The 26,301-nt window shown below is 45.3% G+C and overlaps 1 protein-coding gene across 6 annotated transcripts in view; it reads right to left on the bottom strand.

Moving 5' to 3' along the window:
* The window catches only part of ARHGEF10 (Rho guanine nucleotide exchange factor 10), a 291,401-nt gene that overhangs the window by 12,025 nt on the left and 253,075 nt on the right, over positions 1-26,301 (bottom strand). For all 6 annotated transcript variants that reach the window (XM_075340320.1, XM_075340323.1, XM_075340321.1 and 3 more), the window contains 2 exons: positions 13,049-13,191; positions 9,152-9,326 (listed from right to left, as the gene is read on the bottom strand). In XM_075340320.1, the coding sequence (XP_075196435.1) occupies positions 9,152-9,326; positions 13,049-13,191 (318 nt within the window). The remainder of the gene's footprint in view (positions 1-9,151; positions 9,327-13,048; positions 13,192-26,301) is intronic.

Below are 26,301 nucleotides of genomic sequence, written 5' to 3' on the forward strand. Positions count from 1 at the left end.
TTAGGATGTGTCTGAATTACCTGATATTGACAGGTTGTTTTATTTTTACTAAAGCTTTAGTACTATATAATCAATCTGCAATTGCTGAAATGAAAAATCAATTCTCTGTACACTGACTTCCTGGAGAGTCTGTGATTACTCACAGCAGCCAATCTGGAGAGGTAAAGGAGATGCGGGGGGATGGCAGGGGCAGCAACTTGACCAATGAGGAGACAGTAGGTATGTTTCAGACTAATGTAGACTACCTATAGACACTGTAGTTAAGATACAATCACATATCGCTGCTCTAACGAAATGAAGCACAGTAAAAACAAAACAAAAAACAAAACAGCCAAAGAGTAAGCGCTGAGGAAAATAAAACAGCAGGTAATCATTACCTAAAAAGTACTGACAAAAGCTCATGAGTGGTCAGTCGCTTTGAACAATTTATGGTCGAATTATAGTGCTGAAATCTTGGTGTCTTACTAGCAACACGTTATTTTTTTTTAATGAAAAGATAAACTTTCCTTATGGTTGTACAAACTAAAGCAACACAGTAATTAATGGCACTGAGATACAAAACCATGGCAGGAATTCCAATTCACATTGTGGCAGCCACAAAGAACAGAGCGGCTGATATGTATAAAGACAGCTCCTACGCGAATACATTGAGTGCTAATATAAAGGAATCTTATCAATACACAGTATTCAGATACATAAAACTGCCAGGAAATTAACAATGTTAGTCATTTCTCCATATACAGTACCTTTGTTTTCATATCCTTGTTTCTAGGTGTAAAACTAAGTGGTACTCTCAGGGGTTTCTGTGGCATTTTGTGACATTAGTAAAAGGCTGCAATGTAACCAGCAACAAAATGATGTACACTAAACTTTGTATTTGGCTTGTGAAAGGCCCTGTGTGGCCGAAAAGTTGCTTTTTTACACTTTGGATGCAGTAACCAATTTTAAAATCCTCTGGAGGAGATTGGTGCCTTGGACTTGTTTGATTTGAGTCAATCACAGGCTTCTGCAGGAACCACTACAGGCAGTACATGGCAGCAATGCATCATATGTTCCTGTGTCAGGAGGTCAGGACATAAAGACTGGCAGGAGGACTGGATAGTATCAGATAGTAGTGGCAGATGACCACCGAGGTGATTACTGCTTTTTCTATTTATCTAACCCCTTTTACCTCATGGGTGATATTTTTGTTTTTTTCCTCCTCTTCAACCAAGAGTCACAATGGTTTTATTTTTCTGTCAATCTAGCTGTATGAAGGAATGTTTTTTGTGGGACGAGTTGTACTTTTGAATGACTCCATCCATTTTACCATGCACTGTACTTGGAAACGGGAAAAAAAACTCCAAGTGTGACGAAATTGCAAAAAAGTGCAATTCCACAAAATTGATTTTCTGGGTTTTTCATTTACAATGTTCACCATAAGGGAAGGCTGACCTAGCAATAAGATTCTCCAGGTCAGTAAAGGCTACTTTACACGCTGCAATATCGGTCCCGATATCGCTAGCGTGGGTACCCGCCCCCATCTGTTGTGCGACACGGGCAAATCACTGCCCGTGCCGCACAACATTGCGCAGACCCGTCACACATACTTACCTGCCCGGCGACCTCGCTGTGACCGGCGAACCGCCTCCTTTCTAAGGGGGCGGTCCGTGTGGCGTCACAGCGACGTCACTGAGCGGCCGCCCAATAGAAGCGGAGGGGCGGAGATGAGTGGCTGGAACATCCCGCCCACCTACTTCCTTCCTCATAGCGGCCGGGAGGCAGGTAAGGAGAGGTTCCTCGTTCCTGCGGCGTCACACATAGCGATGTGTGCTGCCGCAGGAGCGACTAACTACATCGTTACTGCTGCAGTAACGATAATCGAGAATGGACCCCCATGTCACCGATGAGTGATTTTGCACGTTTTTGCAACGATTCAAAATCGCTCATCGGTGTCACACGCAGCAACGTCGCTAATGCGGCCGGATGTGCGTCACAAATTCCGTGACCCCAACGACTTCGCATTAGCGATGTCGCAGCGTGTAAAGCCCCCTTTAGAGTACGTAGGTACCAATCATTTACTGCTTGTTTTTTGTTTGTAGTATAAACATTTTGGGAAATTTGTAAATAAAAAATGTATTGCTTGTGTAACCATTTTCCATTACCAGTAACATTCTCATTTTTCGGGATCTGGGACGTGAAGGTATATAACAGAAAGAAATCCGGCGGTAGTCCTCAGAACCAGATGGTAGTATAAAAAAATACATTTTTATTAGAGAAAATGAAAATAAAATCCAGCAAAATAGAAATGACAACAGGGGAGGTTAGTCAGAGACTAGTTTCGGCAAAAGCCTTCTTCCTGTCTGGGACGTGAAGGCTTCTTTTTTTGTGACCTCAGCAGATGTTTTTGGTTTTTTTTTTAAACCAAATTTTTATTTCTTTTCTTGTAATGGTAAAATAGGGTACAGAATGAAGAAAATAAGGGTCAACAAATCAAAATATCAAATAACATAGTCTCTACAACAGGGGTGGGCAATTAATTTTCCCATGGGGCCGCATGAGAAATTGGGATTGGTTTAGAGGGGCGGACTAATATAATTACCTCAGTTCTACCCAATATACTATATCACTACACCTCCTCCATATACTACACCTGTAATAAACTACACCACTACACCCCTATATACTACACCTGTATTATACTACACTCCCTCCATATACCTGTAATATACTACACCCCCATATGCACCTGTATTATACTACACTCCCTCCATATACCTGTAATATACTACACCCCCATATACACCTGTATTATACTACACTCCCTCCATATACCTGTAATATACTACTGAAGTCGCCATCTGTCGCTTTTCCTTCGGACTGGCTGGTCTGGATCTTGATTGACTCCACTCTGGCTCGTTGTCGGGTCTAACTGCAGATGTTATGTTTGCAGGATCTGCATGTTTCGGATCAGTGAAAGTCCCTTCTTTTCCATTCCTCTCCTGTCGCTGTGTTCTCCCGTCCTGTAGTATCTCTCGCTCCGCCTCTGAAGGATCCCGAAAAGTCTTTGTGACCCCATCTGCTCCTCTTACTCTTAGTATTGCTGGGTATAAAAGCTGAAATTTAATGTTTTTGTGATAGAGGGCAGTGCAGATCTGGCTAAATGCTTTTCTTTTTCGTGTGACTTCTGCCGAATAGTCGCCAATAATAGAATCTTGTGTCCCTGAATGCATAGTGCCTGTTTCCTATTCCTGAAGGCCCGTAGAATTTCTTCTTTATCTTTGTATTCCAGGTATTTTATAATGACCTGTCTTGCTCTGGGCATTTCACCTTGCCTGGAGGTATTATCATTGTTACTGTGACCATCTCTTTGCTCCCTTATGGGTCCCACTCTGTGCGCTCTTTCTACACGGCAGCTATGTGGTAAGCCTAAAGCCTGGGGTAATTCTTTTTCACAGATTGAGTCCAAATATTTTGTTGTCACTGTCTCAGGCAGACCCACCAGCCTTAAATTATTCCTCCTAGATCTGTTTTCAAGATCTTCTATTTTATCCTTCATAAGCTGAGCATTAGTGTTTAGCTCCTTAAATCTGCCCTCCAATCTTGTCAGATTCTCTTCAGCATCAGAAACTCTTTGCTTTACCTCTGTCAGTCTCATATCATGGTGCTCCACATCCTCCTGCAGCGCAGCCAAAGCCTTCTTCACTGAGGTTGCTATTGCCTCTCTGATTTCTGCTGTCAGATGATCTGCCACTTCTTTTGCCAACCTTTTGTAATCAATCTCATATCTTTCCCCCAAGCCCAATGTCTCTGTACCACTCTACATACTCTGAATTCTACTGTTATCTTGGCCTCCTGCACATTGCTGCAGCTGCCCTTGTGGTTCCTCTCCCTCCTCCCCCTCCTTCCTCCTCACTGTCGGTGCCATGTTATCTGCACTCACCCCCTCCTCCCTCTGCTCTGCTCTGGGCTTGAATGGTGTTCCACTTCTGAGGAGATAACGATCCATGCACTGACAGCTGGTAATTCAGTGCAGCCTCTCTATGTTCATCTAGGGTGCTGTTTGCTTCTGTAGGTCGCTGTATATTGCAGGGGCTGTATGGAGCTGCTTCTTCTCCCTCCTCACATCTCAGCGCAGGAACAGGAACAGGAACAGCCAGCTGATGTTTTTACTGATACCATACAGGGATAGATAGAATGTTTTGATCGCCTCTTTTTGCAGTTTAATTTATTTTATATTTTGATAGATCGGACATTTCTGAACGAATAAATATGAAATGTGTTATTTTTTTATTTAATTGTCTTAACTTGTGTTATTGTATTTTATTTTGTTTCAGATTTTTTAAAACCTTTTTTTTTTTTTTTTTTTACTGTATTTACTCGTCTGATAGCTCATGCTATACAGAGCAGGGCACTGCTCTGTATGGCAGAAATCACAATCTCCTATGAAAGACTGGTTGCACCTGGCATTCACAGGAGGATCGCAATGACAGACACAGAGGTCATCAATAGACCCCTGACTGTCATGACAAGCCATCAGCGCCCCACGATCAAGACACGAGTGCGCCGATGGGAGCAGGGAATGGCGGGAACATGTGAAATCTCGGTGTCAGAAACTGACAGTGGGATTTAACTGGTTAACCCCTTAACGACCGTGGGCCGTAAAATTACGTCCTAGCGGTCATAACGTTACTGCCCGCGGTCTCCTGGCAGCAGCATGCTGCGATCGGCGCACATCTCAGCTGATTTTCACAGCTGAGATGTGTGCCTGCTAGGCACGAGCAGAATCGTTATCTGCTCGTGCCGTTTAACCCCTGTAATGGCGCTGTCAATATGTGACAGCGCCATTATAAACGCGATCGCGGTAAATTTTTACTTACCGTCTGATACCGGAAGTCACGTGACATGATCACATGACTTTCGATGGTTGTCATGGTAGCACAGGGTCATGTGATGACTCCTGTGCTAGACATGAACTACTTTCACTTTCGCTTTCCACGGAGGCCAGGGAAGCAGAAAGTGCACGTATCTGCTGTTTACAGCTGTGTAGCTGTGATCAGCAGATAGTGCAGAGCGATCGGATTGCTGATCGCAATAGCCCCCTAGGGGGACTAGTAAAAGTAAAAAAAAAAGTTTTAAAAAATTAAAAAAACAAAAAAACATAAAAGTTCAAATCACCCCCCTTTCGCCTTATTGAAAATTAAAGGGTTAAAAAAAATAAAAAATATACACATATTTGGTATCGCCGCGTTCAGAAACGCCCGATCTATCAAAATATAAAATCAATTAATCTGATCAGTAAACGGCGTAAATTCCAAATGCCAAAATGATGTTATTTTGTCGCCACAACTTTTGCGCAAAATGCAATAACAGGCGATCAAAACGTAGCATCTGCGCAAAAATGGTACTGTTAAAAACGTCACCTCGAGTCGCAAAAATAAGCCATCACTGAGACATAGATCCCGAAAAATGAGAACGCTACGGGTCACGGAATATGGCGTAAAAGGTGCGCCACTTTTTTCAGACAAACTTCCGAATTTGTTTTAACCCCTTATATAAAAGTAAACCTATACATGTTTGGTGTCTACGAACTCGCACTGACCTGAGGCATCACACCGACACATCAGTTTTACCATACAGTGAACACAGTGAATAAACTATCTCAAAAACAATAGTGCTATCGCACTTTTTTTGCAATTTTTCTGCATTTGGAATTTTTTTACCATTTTCCAGTACACTATATGCTACAACCTATGGTTTCATTGAAACGTACAGCTCGTTCCGCAAAAAATGAGCCCTCACATGACCATATTGACTGAAAAATAAAAAAGTTACGTCTCTTAGAAAAAGAATGGAGAAAAAAAACGGAAAGCGAAAAATCGGACGCTCGTGAAGGGGTTAACAGTCGCATGTTGATCTCTGATTAAATGAGCCGTCGTGTGCAGGGAATGATGCAGGCTCGGTGTATTAGCCCGCATCTAACACAGAGACACGACTTTTCACATACATTTATGTTCAAAGTCGTGAAGGGGTTAAGGCCTTTAAGAAAAATCTGACACAAACATCTCTTTTAGGCCCCTTTCACACGTCAGTGATTCTGGTACGTTTGTGCTTTTTTTTAAACGTCCCAGAATCACTGACATACGCAGACCCATTATAATGAATGGGTCTGCTCACACGTCAGTGATTTTTCACTGCACGTGTCTCCGTGCGGCGTACCCACGTGTGCGTGATTGCTGCACGGAGACATGTCCATTTTTTTCTGGCATCACTGATGTCCCACGGACCACGCAGTGGTGTGGTCCGTGAAACACGTGCCAGAAAAAAACGTGCATTTAAAATAATAAACATTTTAACTCACCCGGCGTCCAGCGAGGTCCTCTGCAGCCCGTTCTGCCGGCTGCTTCTAAGCCGGCTGATTACTGTCGCGCATATTCATTATGCGCGACACAGCCGACCCGGAAGCAGCTGCTGCGGGGGTCACCGCCGGCCAGATGCTGCGTCGCGGGAGCGATCAGCACCATGGACAGCGGGAGCGGGCGCAGGTGAGTTGATTTCTAAGTGCAATCACGGGCCATGGATAACGGAGCCCGGATTGCACTTAGACAACCCACGTGTGCCGTGATTCACGGCACACGCAGGGACATGTGCGTGTTTTACACGCCAGTGAAAAACGTCACTGTTTTTCACTGACGTGTGAAACGGGCCTTACACACATGGAACAACTGAAGTGTATTTTCCCAATGTATTCCAGATAACATTTTTAATACAAAAATATTGGAAAAACCCTGTAACAATACGTTAATATATTCCAAAAACATTCACCAACAATGCAGATGTGTCATTACTGATATAACATAATTGTGAATCTCATGTTTTACACATTTTTTGGCTATATGTCTGACTGCTTTTACACTTTGCTGTGACTATGCAATGTCTCAGATTCCAACAGATGTAGACGTAAATTTTTATTTTACTATATATACACATACCTGTTTATATATTATACATATTATATATTATACACATAGATATACACACAGACCATATACAGTATATTATACACACACACAATGAACTGGGTCTGTATTTATTTTTCTTTGTCCCAGTTTACGACCTTTAAACATTTTTCTACATCTTCAAAGTCGAATCACCAGAACATTTTGTGATAAATATGGCATTCAGTGATAACTCTTAACCCACTCATAGGCATACACCATTGCTTATCATGTCGTTCTACGGGTGGAAAACATATTACAATGATATTTCCTACTTCCTCCAAATTTCCACTGAGGCTTTGTAATGTTCCTGCTGTTTGGACTTTAGGAACAAATTTTATTCCATTGAAAGAAAAAATAACTGAACTGTTTTCAAAAGAGATAAGAGAACGGCAGATTTCATCTACACTACATAAACATTGTCAAGTACAAACACACGGTTTAGCTTCTGAAAGGCAGTTTTCTAAAGGAGTGGGGAACAGTGTATTATGATGGAAGATTTATTGAAATATATCCTCGTTTTCCTTTAAATTACAATAATACAAGAGCATTTATTTGCAGTGGTTGCTCAGTAATCTTCCTTCTGACGCACGACGACAGTCTAAATCCATATTATGTTGTACAAAGATACTGTGCAGTGTTCTCAGTATTCCTTAGGACTGAAGGTGAAGCTACCAAGTTATTTTTAAGACATGAAAGGGGTTCTGGTAAACCCCTTATTAGTGGTCTCAAATATATACTTAACGCTTGGATTTTTCTACATCTCAAACAGCTCCTTCACTCATCAGTGTCCCCCTCTGATCTACAGAAATAATCAATGTTATGAAAATGCTGCAGCCAGTCAGCGGCCGCTGATTGGTTGCAGTGGTCATGTGGCATTATTTATTTTAGGAGACTGGTGTTGTATATAGGACTGATAGCAAAGTGATGGAGTGCTGCCATCTGGGAGACAAATTGGCCATTAATAAGGGAGTGAGGAATTGTGGACAACAATATTACATTGGAATTGTGGGACAACGATATAATAATATTAGGGAACTTCTACTGAATGACTGCAGACTTTACATTTCTAGGGAGAGCGGGTGGGCAGTGTGCAAATCATGGACTGAGACCATTAAATAAACATTGCTCCGCCATATTTTTTTTTGCACAACCAATTGGACTGTGATGGTACCGTATTTTTCATTTTATAAGATGCACCGGATTATAAGACACACCCCAAATTTAGAGATAAAGAAAAGGTAAAAAAAAATGGGGTCCGTCTTATACTCCAATATTGTCTTACTGGAGGGGGGCGGCAGCAGTGGTGGAGCGGGGTCACAGGAGGCAGAGGCTGTGCTGGAAGTGGCGGTGGGTCAGTGGTAGCAGTGGCAGGTCAGTGGTGGCAGTGGCAAGTCGGTGGTGGCAGCGGCGAGTCAGTGGTGGCAGCGGTGGGTCAGTGGTGGCAGCGGCGGTGGTGGGTCAGTGGTGGCAGCGGCGGTGGTGGGTTAGTGGTGGTAGCAGCGGTGGCAGGTCAGTGGTGGTAGCAGCGGTGGCAGGTCAGTGGAGGAAGCAGTGGTGGCGAGTCAGTGATGGCAGCGGCGGGTTGGTGGCAGGTCAGTGGTGGCACCGGCGGGTCAGTGGTAACAGCAGAAGCTGCGGTGGATGTGTGATGGAGCAGGCCGGTGCGGCGAGTGTCCCTGTCTGTCCGCGGTCCGGTCTTCAAAAGAAATGGCTCCCGGAGCGACGCGTGTGCAGATAGAGCTCTCGCTGGCTCACGGCACCATCATTTGAAGCCGGGACCGCGAACAAACAAAGACAATCGCCAGACAGTCACCCTGCCGCCCGCCCGGCTGCACAGAGAGGCAGCCAGCCGCCAGGACAGAGAGGCAGCCGAAAAGAACCCGGCGGCGCCCACGAACCAGGCTGCCCACCCCCAGAGCCGCACAGACAGCCCCCCACCAATTCACCTCCCAGTAAGCGATATTCGGATTTTAAGACGCACCCCTCAATTTCCTCCCAAATTTTTTGGAGGAAAAGTGCATCTTATAATCCGACAAATATGGTATTTTGATTCGCTGAAACAGGCGCCCATTGCAATTTTGCAGTAAAAAAGAAACCCACATAATATTCTGGCTCCATTTTATACAATTTGACTGGTATACTGTAGAGTAGAATGTGAAACATTTACCTACCTGACAACATATTGTGTACTGGAGTTGCTATATTAATATCTTGAAGATGTTGAAAGGTCTCTGTATGGAACAGACGCAAAGTTGAGCCAGATGTAAAGGCAATCCAGATGCCAACCCCTGCAACTGCCATATGGGAAATCACCATGCCCTCTTCTTGGTGAGCCTCAAACTGGTGCTAAAAATTGGGCAACAACATAAACGATAATTCAGTATTTCACGATAGCAAAGCAAAAAAACAATATAGAACATCCACTTACTAACAAACTCACGAGTGTGAAAACTACCAAAATTAGAGAAACTTATTCAAACTCGTGTAAAGAAATGAAAACTGAATGCCAAAGACAATTTGCTCTGGGCCGGGGTCACACTAGCATATAGCATCCGATGTGATATGCCAATAAAACTCAGCTCAAACTCTGCTGCGAGCATGAGCCGAGTGTCATCTACTTTGCTCCGATTCCCTCACATGCAATATGCATAGATAATGCACATCCATTATATTAGCTAGTCATGAGACAGAAGAGCACCTTCAGTAACCGGCTAGTCCTTCTGAGGTGTAAGAAGGAAAAATATAGGAAATCATTTGTGCCAACTGCTATGGGAATGTACAACAATAACATTAGTGTTAAATCATCAAGGTGAATGTCTACTTTATTTTTTCTACTTTCAGTTCACCCGCTGTGTATGACCTTATCTAATGTATAATGTTCTTCTGTCAACTCTACTGTCTTGTCAATTATGTAACTCATGTTATGATTTAAGTTGTGCTGCTGTGATACCATAATTTCCCACGGGATCAATAAAGTGTATCGTATCGTATCGTATTGTATATCTCACCATCCACTACAGCTTTGAGTGTCAGACTACCTTCATTTTATAGACAAGCACCTTGGCTATCTCATACATAATTTTGTCTTACAACTATTTGGCCTGTGATTGGATATGCAGATTCTTGTCATGTCACCGCAATGTTACATTTATGCTTCCTAAAATCTACATTTTTATTATTTTGTTAGTGTTGAAAAGCAAATGTGGATTTTCAAAATACTGCCTGAATCCTTCTGGGCATGCTCTCGATCAGAATCAAGCATGTCTAAACCAAAATTTGATCCTAGGTCTCTTCTACACATTATGTTGGTGCACACTGGTTAACTCACTTGGGTAGGTATACAGCTTTTTCTTCAATTTCACCCACAAGTGTTCCATTGGGTTGAGGTCTGGGGACTGTTGGGGCAATCCAGCACCTCTAATTCATTATTTTTGTACCATTTCTTCACCAATCTTGACATATGATTTGAGTTCATTTCCTGCTGGAACACTACATCATGCTATTCATACCCATAGTACTTGAGTATATGAAGTAACTCGTATTGTACAGGGTGGGCCATAAGTATGGATACACCCTGATAAAATGGAAGTGGTTGATGATATCACCTTACCATTTGTGGCATATTAGTACATGGGAGTGGCAAAATATTTGAGGCCGGGTGACGCCCATGGTGGCCATCTGCAAAGCCACCATTTTCAATTCAACTTTCATCTTTTTTATCAGGATGTATACATACTTATGGCCCACCCTGTAGAATACTTGCATATATCTAAGCATTGGGACCACCTTCGATCCCGGTCAAGTTTTCAATGCCATTAGCTGTTAAACAATGCCATATCATCAACCTTCCTCCACTCAACTCCGTTAACCTCTTTTTCTTTTGTTTCTTCCAGACCTATTTGCACCCATCACAGCCTAGTCTATTGACTTTCATCTCATCGCTTCAAAACACTAGTTTCCAATCTTCTACTTTTCACTATTTGTATTTTTATGCAAACTCAAACCAATGCTTCTTATGAGGATATTGAAGTTGAGGGTTCTTCACCTTTTTGGGCCACCATTGCAGAATTTTGTAACATGCGTCTCATGATCCTTTCAGGGACGTCTATGATCTCCCTATTACGAAGCATACGAGCCGCTTCTACAACTGTTTGTCAACGCCAGAACTGATAGACCTTGAGATGGGCCATCCTGTTGGCTCCGATATTTTGTGTGGACCTTTTGTGTTCACCTCTTGGCTTTTCAATGGATGGACAGACCTCATTTCTTATTCTTCAATCTGTAATAGCACTCACATGATGCAGTTTGGCATGAGACCGCTATCGATGAGCTGGATGATGGTCTTCGTCTTTTCTAGGGAAATCTTCTTCATGGCTGCTCCTCGATTGGAACCAGTGAGTTTCGCTTTGGAATCAACCTAATAAAACACTGAGCTATTAGGGAATGTGATAACTGCTTGTAATTTATAGTATAGAGGAAGAAAAAGATCTTTCAAACACCAGGAGCAAAACAGTAACAATGGAGTGACATGACAAGTATCCGCATAACTAATCATATGCTAAATAGTTGCAAGTCAAATTTATGTAAGAGAGATAGCCAAGATGATTGTCTATAAAATGAACGTAGTCTCATGCTCAAACCTGTAATGAATGGTGAGATATGGAGCCTGAAAATCAAAAGTTCAAAACATTGTTACCCTTTTGCTTGTCACTGTAATACCTGGTGTCCTGCGGCTCGGCTCACTGAGAGCTTCTGAAGAAGGTATAGTGTATTGAGTGATTATCGCCTTACAGTCCTTGCTGCTGCAACATATACAATATATTCTATTGCTTAATAATACTGCTCTTAACTGCATTTAGTGTGGGAAGAGCTGCTGGGGAAGGGATAGTGCATCTTCTGCATCTAGGCAGGGATTATAGCCTTACAGTCCTTGCTGCCACAACGTAAAATCAAAAGGCCTTTTCAGGGCTAATTCTAATCTATTATATTCCTAATAATATTGCTCTTCAAAGCATTTAGTGCGGGGAGAGCTGCTGGAGAACAGACAGTATATTTGAAACATCTAGGCAGGGATTATAGCCTTACGGTCCTTGCTGCTGCAAAGTAAACACAAAAGTCATTTTCAACTATTTTGTCCGACAAGCTCGGACAAAACAGTAAAGGCTGCAGCGAAGCAGTAGCCACTGATTGGCTGCATTGGACACAACAGTGAGACAACACGGGCCAGTATTAGCAGCACCGACATACTAGGAAAGGAGCTGCTGCAAGTAGCCATTGTTTTTAATTTAATTGGGGGCCTGAATTGACTAAGCTGGGGTTGTCCAGTAGTGGAAAATCATTTACATTTTTTTTGGCCAAATTTTTCTCTATAATGTTTTTTGACACTTCCGCTTCTTTAATAGTTTACATTACCAGATGTTAGACTGAGGTCAGTGAATTTTGTCTTTAAAATTCGAGCTTCTGAGCCATATCTTTCAAAACAGATTTCTATGCAATAGGTCAGCGTTTTGGCATAAAGGAAACCTGAGTACTTTGCTCTGCTGTGGTAAGTACTGTAGTGCACATGCACCGGAATTTTTTCCGGGTCATTGGCACTCTTAGGCCTCCCCTGGCGCATGCCCTTAGCAGGGCAAAGTGAAGTACCCCTGTGCAAGAGTGCAATCGGGACACACTGTGTGGATAACATAGGACGTGTCATCCACATGAAGAAATGAAAGAGGCCAGCGATTGTAGAAAGAGAGGCGGCGCCGAATCAAGACCAGAGACACCCATCAAACTGGAATTTGACCTTTGAGGGTATAATAAAATTTTTCGTGCTGTGCAGAGGGGACTGAGGACATACAGTACATACAGCTTACAAGAATGTTGTAAAAGCGTCCTTAAAGGTGGTGGCCATACGTTTTATTGGGAAAACTGGTGTGAAAAGTGACCTTTAATAAAGCCCCCCCAATTAAAAATTAGCTTTGTGCATAGATTGATGGATCAAATCATATAATCAACATTTTTAGGTAAAAAGGTCAAGCACATAACGATATTTCAAACCTTAAAATAAACATAACTACAGTTACCTCTATGTTGTAGCTTTCCTTTCCAATGACGAAAATCTGTCCTCCAGAAGCAGCCCAAATAGTTCCCTCCATCACTAACAAACTGCGAACAGGTAAAACACCTAATTTTATCAGCTTTGGAGACTCTGTGTTCCAGGATCCATCTAGATGATAAAACAAATCAGGGTAATGCTATACATAGCTGTGTACAAATGTATATATCTCTTGTTATATCAATTTGACAGGTGCCATTTCCAATCATTAATGGAAACGTAAGCAGCTCTGACACTAACAGTATTGAGCATGGGCAACAGTTTTCAAACATACTTTTGTGTATGCACATTGTATTAGCATGACCTGGAAGGAGCTTTTATCCTCCGCAGATCATGATGGCAAATGCCAACACTGGATGTAGAAGTGGTTATTCATCTTAGAAGTACACATTGCAGTCCTTGGAACAAGCAACATCTCAGCATGAACACCACCTGCCGAATGTATGGCTTTAGCTTAGATCATGAAAATGTTGCAAAGTTCAACATTTTTGCTCATCTCTCATAGTCCTGACCTCGTTCCCCCTTAAGGCTATGTGCGCACTGGGAAATTGAATTTTCTTGAGAAAATTCCGCATGCTCTCAAAGATTACTGCACCCGCGGTAAAAAAACGCGGCGAACCGCACCCGAAAACCGCATGCTATGGTATTGTTCGCGGTATTGCCGCGGTTTTGCCGCGTGCGGGTTGGGATGTGCTTTATTGCATTCAATGCAATAAAGCACATTGAAGAAAAAAAAAAAAGTCATTTAATTCTGAGATAGTAGATAGACAGAAGAATAGATAGAGGGATAGATAGATAGACAGACAGATAGAGGGATAGATAGATAGAGGGATAGATAGAGGACAGATCGCTACATTTCCCACGGTCGGCAGTGAGTTCACATTACCGGCCGTGGGAAATGACCGGTAATTACCTCTGCTGTCTGCTGCATTCATTCAGCGCTGTGTCTGTGACAGTCGCGGCTGGATGTAAGCAGCGCAGGACCTGTGGATTACGCCGGAGCTGTGGATTACGCCGGAGCTTTGGTGCGGGAGGGGTTAATAAAATGGTGAACGAGGCTTGTTTGTTTTATTTAAAATAAAGGATTTTTCGGTGTCTGTGTTTTTTTCACTTTACTTACGGGTTAATCATGTCAGCTGTCACATAGACGCTGCCATGATCAAGCCTGGAGTTAATGGCGGTGATCCACCACCATTAACCCCTTGTATTACCCTGCTGCCACTGCTACACGGCGGCAGGAAGAGCCGAGGACACGCCGGTGCTGCCGCATAATGCATGCGACAGTCCCGGGGCAGCTGCGGCTGATATTCTCGGCTACGGAAGGTGGGAGTGAGGCGGGGGACATTAACCCTGCGCCTCGCCCTCCCCAGCCTGAGAATACCGGGCCGCCGCTGTGTTCTTACCTCGGCTGAACGGTAAATATACAGCGGAGCCCACGTTCTTTGTTTTCTATATTTCCGTTTGATTTCTATGTGTGTTCTATGTGTCTGTGTTCTGTGGCTGTGATGTCTATGTGTGTGTGTGATTTGTGTGTGTTTACTCTCTGCTTTGCTTCCTCTTCCTGTAATGACATCACTTCCCTGCAAAACCGCAGGCAGCGATTTACATTACCGGAGGTAAACCGCGAAATACCGCAGGGAATAACGCAGGAAAACGCAGTGAACCGCACAGAATTTGCTGCCTGCGTTATTCCCTGCGGGATTTCACAATTAACATTGGAGTCAATGTAGTGAAATCCCGCAGCGACGTGCGGAAAAGAATTGACATGCAATTGTTTTTGCTGTGGGAATCCCGCAGCAAAACATGCAGCTGTCAAATTCCGCCCAGTGCGCACAGGATTTTTTTTGCCCATAGGTTTTGCTGGTGATTCACTGCAGAGATGTTATGAACATTTTCTGCAGCGAAACATGCAGCAAAACCGCAAAAAATCCGCGGCAAAATCCGGTAAGTGCGCACATAGCCTTATATTCCTAGTGGTACACAATGTATAAATGGCCTGTCGTCAAGTACAGTCATTATATGAAGTAGTAACAAACCTGCTCAAGGTTCTAATCTGTAAATCAAGACCACTGTAAAAACAATCATTATATATAAACCATATGTGGGCAAAAACTCGAAAATTATATATTTTCATTTTTTAATAGCTAGCATTTTGTTGTTTGCATTATCCCACGCTCTCTGCACATAACATATAAAACAAAGGCAAATGTAGGACCAGAAGCATATTTCTACGGTCTGAATTAAATGGCTAGTGACTGCACTATCATTATCCTGTTGGAATAGACTGGGCGGCACATACATTCAGTGTGGTTAGGTTCTGGTGCCGTGAATCTCTGCAATAAACAGCAAAATACGTCTCATGTGCAAATGGTGAATGTTGTACATTAAAAAAGCCGCAGACTTCACAGCCAAGAAATCTGACACTATCCAATATCCTGGAGCAGAAGGCACAATTAGCAAGCTAAATTTAGTATCTGAAAAGAAACAAAGAAACTTCCTGCTGTTTTCAGAGGGTAAAAAAAAACCCCTTCATTGTATCATCAACGCTCCAGTGACAAATCAATACTCCTCAGCAAGTAAATCTCTTTTCCAGTTTTCTATAATTAAACATTCTAGAAAGCTTTCTAATTCCTCACAGTTGTCAAGATCTACGCTAGTGGTTAAGGAAGGATTAAGCCACGTGTACACGTTGAGTATTTGGTGAGGTTTTTACCTCAGTATTTGTAGGCAAAACCAGGAGTGGGTAAAAAATACAAAAGTGGAGCAAGGGTAAAAAACTCACCAAATACTTGACATGTACGCATGGCCTTACAAGGAGCTGGAAACCTGTCCTGTTCATATCATCCATGCATCAATTTACGTCAGAAGACCCAACAACGGACCAGATCGTGAATAAAGGATATGGGAAACCATGTGGCGACTCCATAATCCAGTTTTGAAAGAATTCACCTGTTACACCCCTGGTAAGAATTCTTTATCCGAATTGATTATATGTGTGGGAATGCAGGGACGTGCTCGCTGATCCTTCATTTCAGCCATCTGACAAAGGCAGTGTCTGATCACTCCCCTATATTTGTGCAGCTCCGATGGGGAGATGTGGTGCTACACAGATCCACGTGTCGTATTAACCCTTGGTGGCTGTCCCTGTTTGGCCCTAATGATTGGATCCCGGATCAGATTAATGTCTTTATGTCTGAAAATTAAATCAGAGATGATCTTTCGATATTTTGGGATGCATTTCAGTCATATTTGAGGGGTTGCTGTCACTCCACTATATCGTTCATTAAATGGGAGGTGGCTAGGGAGGAGACTGAGCTGGCAGATAGTTGCGTGTCTAGGGAGAGAGAGTTTTTGGATCATCAGACCATCAGAAGCTAACTGCTCCTCTTGGCTACAGGTGGGTAGACGGTACCCATTGTTTTTGCAGGACAAAAGTAAAAGCAACATCTTTTTTTACCAAGCAGAGATATTTTGAGCAAGGGAGCCAGTCGAGTAGCCTCCTTGCTTTTCTAGTTCACCAAAATAATAGCTCCCCTGCTATACTTAAAATACGTACACCACAGGGAAACATTGTTACTACTAATGATCAGATTGTGCAGACCTTTGCCATGTTATACTAGGAACTCTATGAACCTCGGCTATGCCATGATAGAGAGAACATTCAAAATTATTTGAGCTCCCCCAACTTCCCTAAGTTGTCCTCAAAACAGACAACTATGTTGGACTCTGATCTTAGCTTAGAGAAACTCGAGAAGGCACTATCGTATATGAATAGGGGAAGAGTGTCAAGGCCGGATGGGCTCCCTATTGAAATATTTTCCCAGTATAGTGCAGAAATTCTTCCCACCTTATTAAAAGTCTTTAATGCTTCCTACCAGACTGGGTGTTTATTAGACTCCTTCTATGAAGCGACCATAGTATTCATTTTAAAACCGGACAAGGATCCTTTAGACTGTGGCTCATATCGCCCCATCTCCTTATTAAATTCAGATTACAAACTACACACCAAAGTGCTAGCTAATAGATTGAATAAAGTAATAGATGCCATTATCCACAAAGATCAAGCGGGGTTCATACCAGGTAGGAGCACCTCGGACAATTTGAGGAGGGCGCAGATAGTTCTGCAGATGGGAGACAGGGAGGAGAAGGATTGGGCCTTGGTCTCATTAGATACAGCCAAGCCTTTTGATTCTATAGAATGGCCATACCCAGGGCTGTATTTTGCCTTCATGCTGCCCTAGGCACTTTAAGTGGTCGCGCCCCTTAGTGACAACGTAACACTATGAGGTTTAGCACACGACATCTGTTTAAGGCAAATCTACTCTGTAAAACACTTGAAAAAGTATCAATGAGAAACGAAGGGCACTAACCCCCCCCCCCAATGGGGATCACCACAGGCACATCAAAACATAGCATGAGTATAAAATATTCCCACCACACCGTCCCCACTTATATAGTGTGACTGTCACACTGCCCCTAATAAACTACACACTGCCCTCCCTTATAAATTATACCCACCACACCTTCCTCAATTATGAAATATGATCTGCACATTGACCTCACATCATGTTGCCCCCTCCTCACAATGTCCCATGCATGCTGCCCCCTCCTCACAATGTCCCATGCATGCTGCCCCCTCCTCACAATGTCCCATGTATGCTGCCCCCTCCTCACAATGTCCCATACATGCTGCCCCCTCCTCCCAATGTCCTATGCATACTGCCCCCTCCTCACAATGTCCCATGCATGCTGCCCCCTCCTCACAATGTCCCTTGCATACTGCCCCCTCCTCACAATGTCCCATGCATGCTGCCCCCTCCTCACAATGTCCCATGCATGCTTCCCCCTCCTCACAATGTCCCATGCATGCTGCTCCTCCTCCCAATGTCCTATGCATGCTGCCCCCTCCTCACAATGTCCCATGCATGCTTCCCCCTCCTCACAATGTCCCATGCATGCTTCCCCCTCCTCACAATGTCCCATGCATGCTGCTCCTCCTCCCAATGTCCTATGCATGCTGCTCCCTCCTCACAATGTCCCATGCATGCTGCCCCCTCCTCACAATGTCCCATGCATGCTGCCCCCTCCTCACAATGTCCCATGCATGCTGCCCCCTCCTCACAATGTCCCATGCATGCTGCCCCTCTCCATGAGCTCCTAATGCTCCTCTTTTCCATAATGACACCTCCATGCTGCCCCATTCATCATACTAAGACCACCACACTAACGCTTATGCTGAGACACCCCCCCACACACACACACTACCCCACTCTTGATATTGACTCCCCTACATTGCTCCACTCCATACTGAGCCCACACATGCTGCCCCTTCTCAATAATGAGCTCCCAATGCTGCCCCCCTCTCATGCTGAGTCCTTACGCTCCCCCCATCGATTTTGTCATTGCACTATCCCTCAATCTTTGTCCTCTGTCTCTAGCATTGGCCCCTCTCTCCCATTCCCCCAGCAGCAGTCTCTCCCCCACCTTCAGCAGCAGCCTCTCCCCCAGCATCAGCCTCTCTTCCCCAGCCCCCCCAGCATCAACCTCTCTCCCCCCAGCATCAGCCTCTCTTCCCCCAGCCTCCCCCAGTTTCAGCCTCTCTCCCCCAGCTTTTCCCAGCATCAGCCTCTCTCCTCCAGCTTCCCCAGCATCAGCCTCTCTGCCCCCAGCATCAGCCTCTCTGCCCCCAGCATCAGCCTCTCTTCTCCCAGCCTCCCCCAGCATCAGCCTCCCCCCTCCCAGCCTCTCCCAGCATCAGCCTCCCCCCTCCCAGCCTCTCCCAGCATCAGCCTCTGTCCTCCCAGCCTCTCCCAGCATCAGCCTCCCCCAGCATCAGCCTCTCTTCTCTCAGCCTCCCCCAGCATCAGCCTCTCTCCTCCCAGCCTCCCCCAACATCAGCCTCCCTCAGCATCAGCCTCCCCCAGCATCAGACTCTCTCCTCCCAGCCTCCCCCAGCATCAGCCTGTCTCCTCCCTGCCTCTCCCAGCATCAGCCTCCCCCAGCATCAGCCTCTCTCCTCCCAGCCTCCCCCAGCATCAGCCTCCCTTAGCATCAGCCTCCCCCCTCCCGGCCTCCTCCAGCATTAGCCTCTCTCCTCCCAGCCTCCCCCAGCATCAGCCTCTCTCCTCCCAGCCTCCCCCAGCATCAGCCTCTCTCCTCCCAGCCTCCCCCAGCATCAGCCTCCCTCAGCATCAGCCTCCCTCCTCCCAGCTTCTCCCAGCATCTGCCTCCCCCAGCATCAGCCTCTCTCCTTCCAGCCTCCCCCAGCATCAGCCTCCCTTCCCAGCCTCCCCCAGCATCAGCCTCCCCCAGCATCAGCCTCTCTCCTTCCAGCCTCCCCCAGCATCAGCCTCCCTTCCCAGCCTCCCCCAGCATCAGCCTCTCTCCTCCCAGCCTCCCCCAGCATCAGCCTCCCTTAGCATCAGCCTCCCTCCTCCCAGCCTCCCCCAGCATCAGCCTCTCTCCCAGCCTCCCCCAGCATCAGTCTCTCTCCTCCCAGCCTCTCCCAGCATCAGCCTCTCTCCTCCCAGCCTCTCTCCTCCCAGCCTCCCCCAGCATCAGCCTCTCTCCTCCCAGCCTCCCCCAGCATCAGCCTCCCTCAGCATCAGCCTCCCTCCTCCCAGCCTCCCCCAGCATCAGCCTCCCTCCTCTCCCCCAGCATCAGCCTCCCTCTTCCCAGCCTCCCCCAGCATCAGCCTCCCCCAGCATCAGCCTCTTTTCTCCCAGCCTCCCCCAGCATCAGCCTCCCTCAGCATCAGCCTCCCTCCTCCCAGCCTCCCCCAGCATCAGCCTCCCTCCTCCCAGCCTCCCCCAGCATCAGCCTCTCTCCTCCCAGCCTCCCCCAGCATCAGCCTCAGCCTCCCTCCTCCCAGCCTCCCCCAGCATCAGCCTCCCCCCTCCTAGCCTCCCCCAGCATCAGCCTCCCCCAGCATCAGCCTCCCCGCTCCTAGCCTCCCCCAGGATTAGCCTCCCCCAGCATCAGACTCTCTTCTCCCAGCCTCCCCCAGTATCAGCTTCTCTTCCCCCAAGTCTCCCCCAATATCAGCCTCTCTCCCCCCACCACATGCGCAGATCTCCAGTCTGCATTAGAGACACCCCCACGCTCCTTATGAATCTTCAGCTCTGCGAGCACTTACCTGCTCCAGGGCCCGCTGTCATCTTCCTGGCTCACGTGAGTATCCTCTTCTGACACCGGCTTCCATCGCGGCGTCCTCTGCGGCTTCCTGCTGTGAGCTCTGCATGTGAAATCCACACAGCATTGGACGCAGCACAGAGGAAGGAGCTGATTGGCGCGCCTGTGACCCTGGAAGTGCAGGCGCCGGCAGTTCCGGGGTCAATCAGCTCTCTGTGCCCGGCCGCCGCAGTTTGTCTGCATTTGCGTCTTAATTGATGTGTATACAAATAAATGGAGGTGCGCCTCTCCCCCCTCCTCCCCTCCGAAAATACAGCTGATTTAATGCATATGTAAAAAAAAAATTTTTTTTTTACTGCTAGAAGGTGCCGCCCCCCCGCATCCTGCCGCCCCAGGCACGGGACCACGGGTGCCTAATGGTAAATACGGCCCTGGCCATACCTATATGAAGTCTTGCGAGAGTTTGGCTTTGAGAACAACTTTATTAAATGTATTGAATTGTTATTCAAGTCATAGAGCCAATATCCAACTGAATGGGGATTTATCTGATAGCTTTCGACTGGGTAAAGGTACAAGACAAGGCTGCCCTTTGCCCCCCCCTTCTGTTTTCCCTGGCGATTGAACCCCTGGCGCTGCGTATTCTGGGAGATCCCTTGTATGCCGGAGTGCGGTGCGGGCTGGGAGAGGAGTGATTGGCGCCATATGCAGACGATCCGCTTCTCTTTGCATCCTCCAGGACGCTTTGGTCCTGAGGGATATGGAGTTGATTGACATGTTTGGAGATTTTTCAGGCCTGGTAATAAACTGGATCAAATCCTATACCTATTTGGGGTCATGGACGCAGGCAAGCCATTCTAGATATCCGAAGTCCTATCTGGCAGAGACTCTGGACCTGAGGTTGCTGTGGCCAGTATCGGAATGTCCTAAATCTGTTCCTCCTAATAAGCTGCTTCTGGTGCACAGGCTGGCATTTAAAATCTGGAAGCCGGCCAAACAAATATAAAGCACATATGTTACCCTGGAGACTCCGATCTTTGCAGTGCGAGTTTGCCTCAGTTTGGTGAGCTTGAAGGGTTTCGTGATTGGAAGGCTAGGGGAATAACTACAATAGGGGACCCAATATGTGATATGTGTTTAATTCTTTTGACCAAATAGAAGCAACATTTGAGCTACCGCACTCTCATTTCTTTAAATATCTCCAGATACGCCATGCATTTCACTCACAGTTCCCACACAGGAACACTACATTTTCCTCTTTCCCAATTATTGGTATTTTCCGCTCCCAGGGTCCTGGATGCCTGGTATCCAGACTATACTCCTACCTTATCAGGGCTAAAGGCCGATTTACACGCTACAACATCGCTCAAGCGATCTCATTGGGGTCACGGAATTTTTGAAGCACATCCGGCCGCTTTAGCAATGTTGTTGCGTGTGACACCTATGCGCGATTTTGAATAGTCGCAAAAACGTTCAAAATCGCTAATCGGTGACATGCCCCCCTATTTCCAATTATCGCTGCTGCTGCGTGTACGATGTAGTTCGTTGTTCCTGCGGCAGCACACATCGCTCTGTGTGACACCGCAGGAACGAGAAACGACACCTTACCTGCGGCCGCTGGCAATGCGGAAGGAAGGTGGGCGGGATGTTACGTACCGCTCATCTCTGCCCCTCCGCTTCTATTGGGTGCCCGCTTAGTGACGTCGCTGTGACGCCGAATGAACCGCCAACCTAGAAAGGAGGCGGTTCGCTGGTCACAGCGACGTCCTTAGGCAGGTAAGTAGTGTGACGGGTCTGAGCGATGTTGTGCGCCATGGGCAGCGATTTGCCTGTGTCGCACAACCGATGGGGGCGGGTACGCACGCTAGCAATATCGGTAACGATATCGCAGCGTGTAAAGTGGCCTTAAGGCTCACGGCTCTCCTCTCCCAGTTCTGGATAAATGGAAATCACAAATCCCTGCTATTGATGATATTATCGAAAGCGACATTCTTGAATCTCATACCCTGGTATCAGCAGTGATAAACAATAAGCTTATTCATGTATACATTATACATCAAAGTTACATTACTCCAGACTGGGTAAAATGGGTAGCACTTGGGACCATTGCTGTCTTTGATGTGGGTTGGAGGCAGCGGATTTTTAGCACATGATCTGGGCTTGTAGAGATCTTCAACAATACTGGAGGGAGGTGGTGGTCTTCTTATCAGAGATTCTGGATCTTTAGGTCCCTCTTGACCCTTTACTGTGCATAATTGGTATCCTCAATGCTGAGGAATGGTCATGGTAGAATAATATTTTTTTGAAGAAGACATAATTCCTGGCGCGAAAGGGGATAGTTTTGAGATGGATGGACAGACGCCCTTCTAGCAGGTCTCACTGGATACGGCTTGTTAATACCACGTCATCCTTCGAGCACTTTATTTACAAAAATAGAGGTTGTCTGCAGAAGTTTGGTAGGGTATGGGGAGGGTGCATGAACTCGCCACTGACCGGGGGGACTATATCGGGCTTCAGGTCACAGATGAAAAACCTGGCATCCCCTGATATGGTAATCGCATTTCTGCCATAAATCTCTTGTGGTTATCCATCGATAGTGTCTTTTGGGATCCTTACTGATCTGTATTTTGTTTGGGTTTTCTTCTCTGGTTTTCTATGTTCCCCTTAGGTTGAATAGAACCCGAAATATTGTTTATAGAGTTTGTAACAGACTAGTTTGCTTGTTATGAGAGTATTAAGATATACAGTATACATTCTGAAATGTATCCTCTCAGATGGTAATTGCTAATCTTAATGTTATGATCCTATGCTTTTCTATCTGAAACAAAGTATTTTTGTATTACGCACCTCCTTCAATAAAAAGAGTTTAAAAAAAAAAAAAAAAAAGGATGTGGGAAACCGGCCTAAGATTGCTGAACTTGGGAATTCATGCAATATAACTGCTGTGCTTATATCTCGGCATGTAAGTAGGTAGCATTACCACACAGAAGTCTGGTTAACCAGTTAATCCATCTCATAGGGGGGCATACCGCATTAACTCATGATTACTCCATAATGTGGCCAGTTCAACATGTTAAAACTAGTGAAAAGTCCTCTTCAGGAAGGACATATGTTTAGCATCTCAGAGCAATCCAATCACAAACCTGCTTACCAGAGATGGGCGAATAGTAACTATTCGTGTTCAGATAATGCTTACAGATACCGAGTTCTATTCCAGTATTCATCACAGCAAGAAAAATGCTGGGATTCCCCATTGACTTGCATTAGGATTGATATTCGTGAAGAATACTGTATAAAAAATTTGCGATTTTTTACGAATAATCCGAACACTAATAGTTACTATTTGGCCATCACTACTGCTTAACCTTGCATTGGGATGATGAGGCTGCCTTCATAGAAGTTGTGAGCTTGAAAAGCCTGGCACTAAAACAGCTGCTTGGTTTTCCTCCATCTTCCAATGTAAAGCAGTGCACTCTAGTAATCTGCTCAATATGCCCGCTCACCAGACAACTACATCATTGGAAAATAGGTCAATGCTTATGAAAACTAACCCTTCGGCTGAATACACCACGGCTCTGTGTAGCATGCAGACTGCAGAGACACATGGTAGCGAAGCAATGTAATCTCTTAACAAAACTAATTATGACATTGAAGGTTATAATCTGGTTAAACAGAAATAGAACTTGTCTTTTCTTAATCAGTTAAAAAAAAAAAGATTTTCGGTAGTCAGAATACAGAAGATATTATCAGGAACAGTACAAATCCAAGAGGAGAAAATAATGAAGGAAAAATTATGAATTATTTTATGTAAAAAATGTAAATAAGGCTGTGTGTTTTTCTGGAATGGAAGATAGACTCCACTACCTTTAGGACAGTCCAGGGGTGCAGGCAGTTAATGAACCTTGTTAGATGACGCGGCTCTTTAAAGAGGACCTGTCATCAGGTTTTCCTACCACAAACTAATGAAATATATCTAAGGGTGCTTCAATGCTGGTAAATCCTTACAGTACATGCCATTAGAGGTATAAAATACTGATGACCGGTTCTCTTTAAACGGAATGTGTCTTTAGAAAATTACATTTTGTATAAATAACTGACCACTAAGCCTAATTTTAAACTGATACCTCCTGTTATTTGCAGTAGTCCCATGGATATTAGCAGCAAGGGTGTGGCTTTGACCCGAAATTTTTATTTTGGGTGTTATCTAACCTAAAGTTCTATCTAAAGGGATGGGGGATAATCTGTAACCATCACCTTTTGTGAATGGTGGATCTTGTGGTGTCATCTGCCATTGTAATTCTGTCTGGAATGACAATCAGGGTGTCAGTATTAGACATAGATGCTAAAATTGAATGTTTATATATATATATATATATATATATATATATATATATATATATACATACATACATACATATATATATATATATATATATATATAGACAGTAATATGTAATGATATGATATGTAAATTTGACACAATTATGTTAAACAATATGTGGCTTACTCAGGCAATACTTTCAGTCTAATAAGGCTGGAGTCACACTTGCATGTGACTCTCATCACATTGACAGGAGCGGCTGGCAGCTCTCCTGACAGTAAAGGGTGCTTTACACGCTGCGACATAGCTAACGATATATCGTCAGGGTCACGGTGTTTGTGACGCACATCCGGCGCTGTTAGCGACATTGCAGCGTGTGACACCTAGAAGCGATCTTAAACAATTGCAAAAGAGTTAAAATCGTTGGTTTGTAACACGTCGTTCATTTACCAAAAATCGTTGTCTGGTCAGTAGCGAGGTTGTTCGTCGTTCCTGCGGCACCACACATCGCTACATGTGACACCGCAGGAACGACAAACATCTCCTTACCTGCAGTCCACCGGCAATGAGGAAGGAAGGAGGTGGGCGGCATGTTCTGGCCACTCATCTCCTCCCCTCCTCTGCTATTGGGCGGCCACTTAGTGACGCCGCAGTGACGTCGCTATGACACCGAACGCACCTCCATGAAGGAGGGATTGTTCGGCGGTCACAGCGACATCGCTGACCAGGTATGTGCGTGTGACGCTGCCGTAGCGATAATATTCGCTACGGCAGCGATCACCAAATGTCGCACGAGCGACGGGGGCGGGTGCTATCGCACACGACATCGCTAGCTATCGCTAGCGATGTCGCAGCGTATAAAGCACCCTTAAGGCTACATGCGCACGCTGCGTTTTTTTGTCGCGTTTTTTGGTGTAGTTTTGTTGTCAGAACTTTCTGACATCTGACTTCCCAGCAAAGTCTATGAGAAGTCAGATCTGCTGTGAGCACATTGCAGTGTATTTGTCAGCGTTTTTTGTTTTCTGTCAAAAGTTTGTGACAAAAAAAGAAGCAGCATGTTCATTCTTTCTTGCGTTTTTGTCAACATTTGTCACCCATTGAAATCAATGAGGGCAGCAAAAACGCAAGGAAAAATGCATGCTATCAAATTGGTGCTTATGGCATGCATTTTGCATACGTTTTACCTGCGGTTTTCTCAACAAAAACGCAGGTCACCAACTTAGTTCCAGAATGACAAAATCAATGCTGGAGTGATTTTGACATGCCGGTGTCCGTGTGTCATGTCCGTGTGTCGGTGCTGTGTCAGTGTGGTGCCCGTGTACGTGAGTGTCGGTGCCGTGTCAGTGCCCGTGTTTCTGTCTCTCTTGCACTCTCTCTCTCTGTCTCCCTAAGCAGTACATACTTACCGTTCACCGGCTGTCACACTGCTCCCCCGCCTCTCATCTTCTTCCCAACCCGCTCATTAGCCTCATACATATTGACTCCTCCTCCCATCTGTGATTGGTTGCAGTTAGACTAGCCCCGGTGCTGAGTGACAGCTGTCTGACAGCAACCAATCACAGCCGCAGGTAGGCGTGTCTAAATCGTACATCACTAAAGAGAGTCGCTCTATCAGTGGTGGTGGAGTCCACCTGTGACAGTAAACACCTGAGTGACAGCACCGCCGATCGCGCTGCTCACTTCAGTCACTCGGGTGGTTTGCTGTGACAGCTGGAGGACTCAAGCTGTGGAGTGACAGGCTCCACAGCTGGAGTCCTCCATCTGTCACAGC

Source organism: Anomaloglossus baeobatrachus, chromosome 3 (assembly GCF_048569485.1).
Source record: "Anomaloglossus baeobatrachus isolate aAnoBae1 chromosome 3, aAnoBae1.hap1, whole genome shotgun sequence".
NCBI classification, from domain to species: Eukaryota; Metazoa; Chordata; class Amphibia; order Anura; family Aromobatidae; genus Anomaloglossus; species Anomaloglossus baeobatrachus.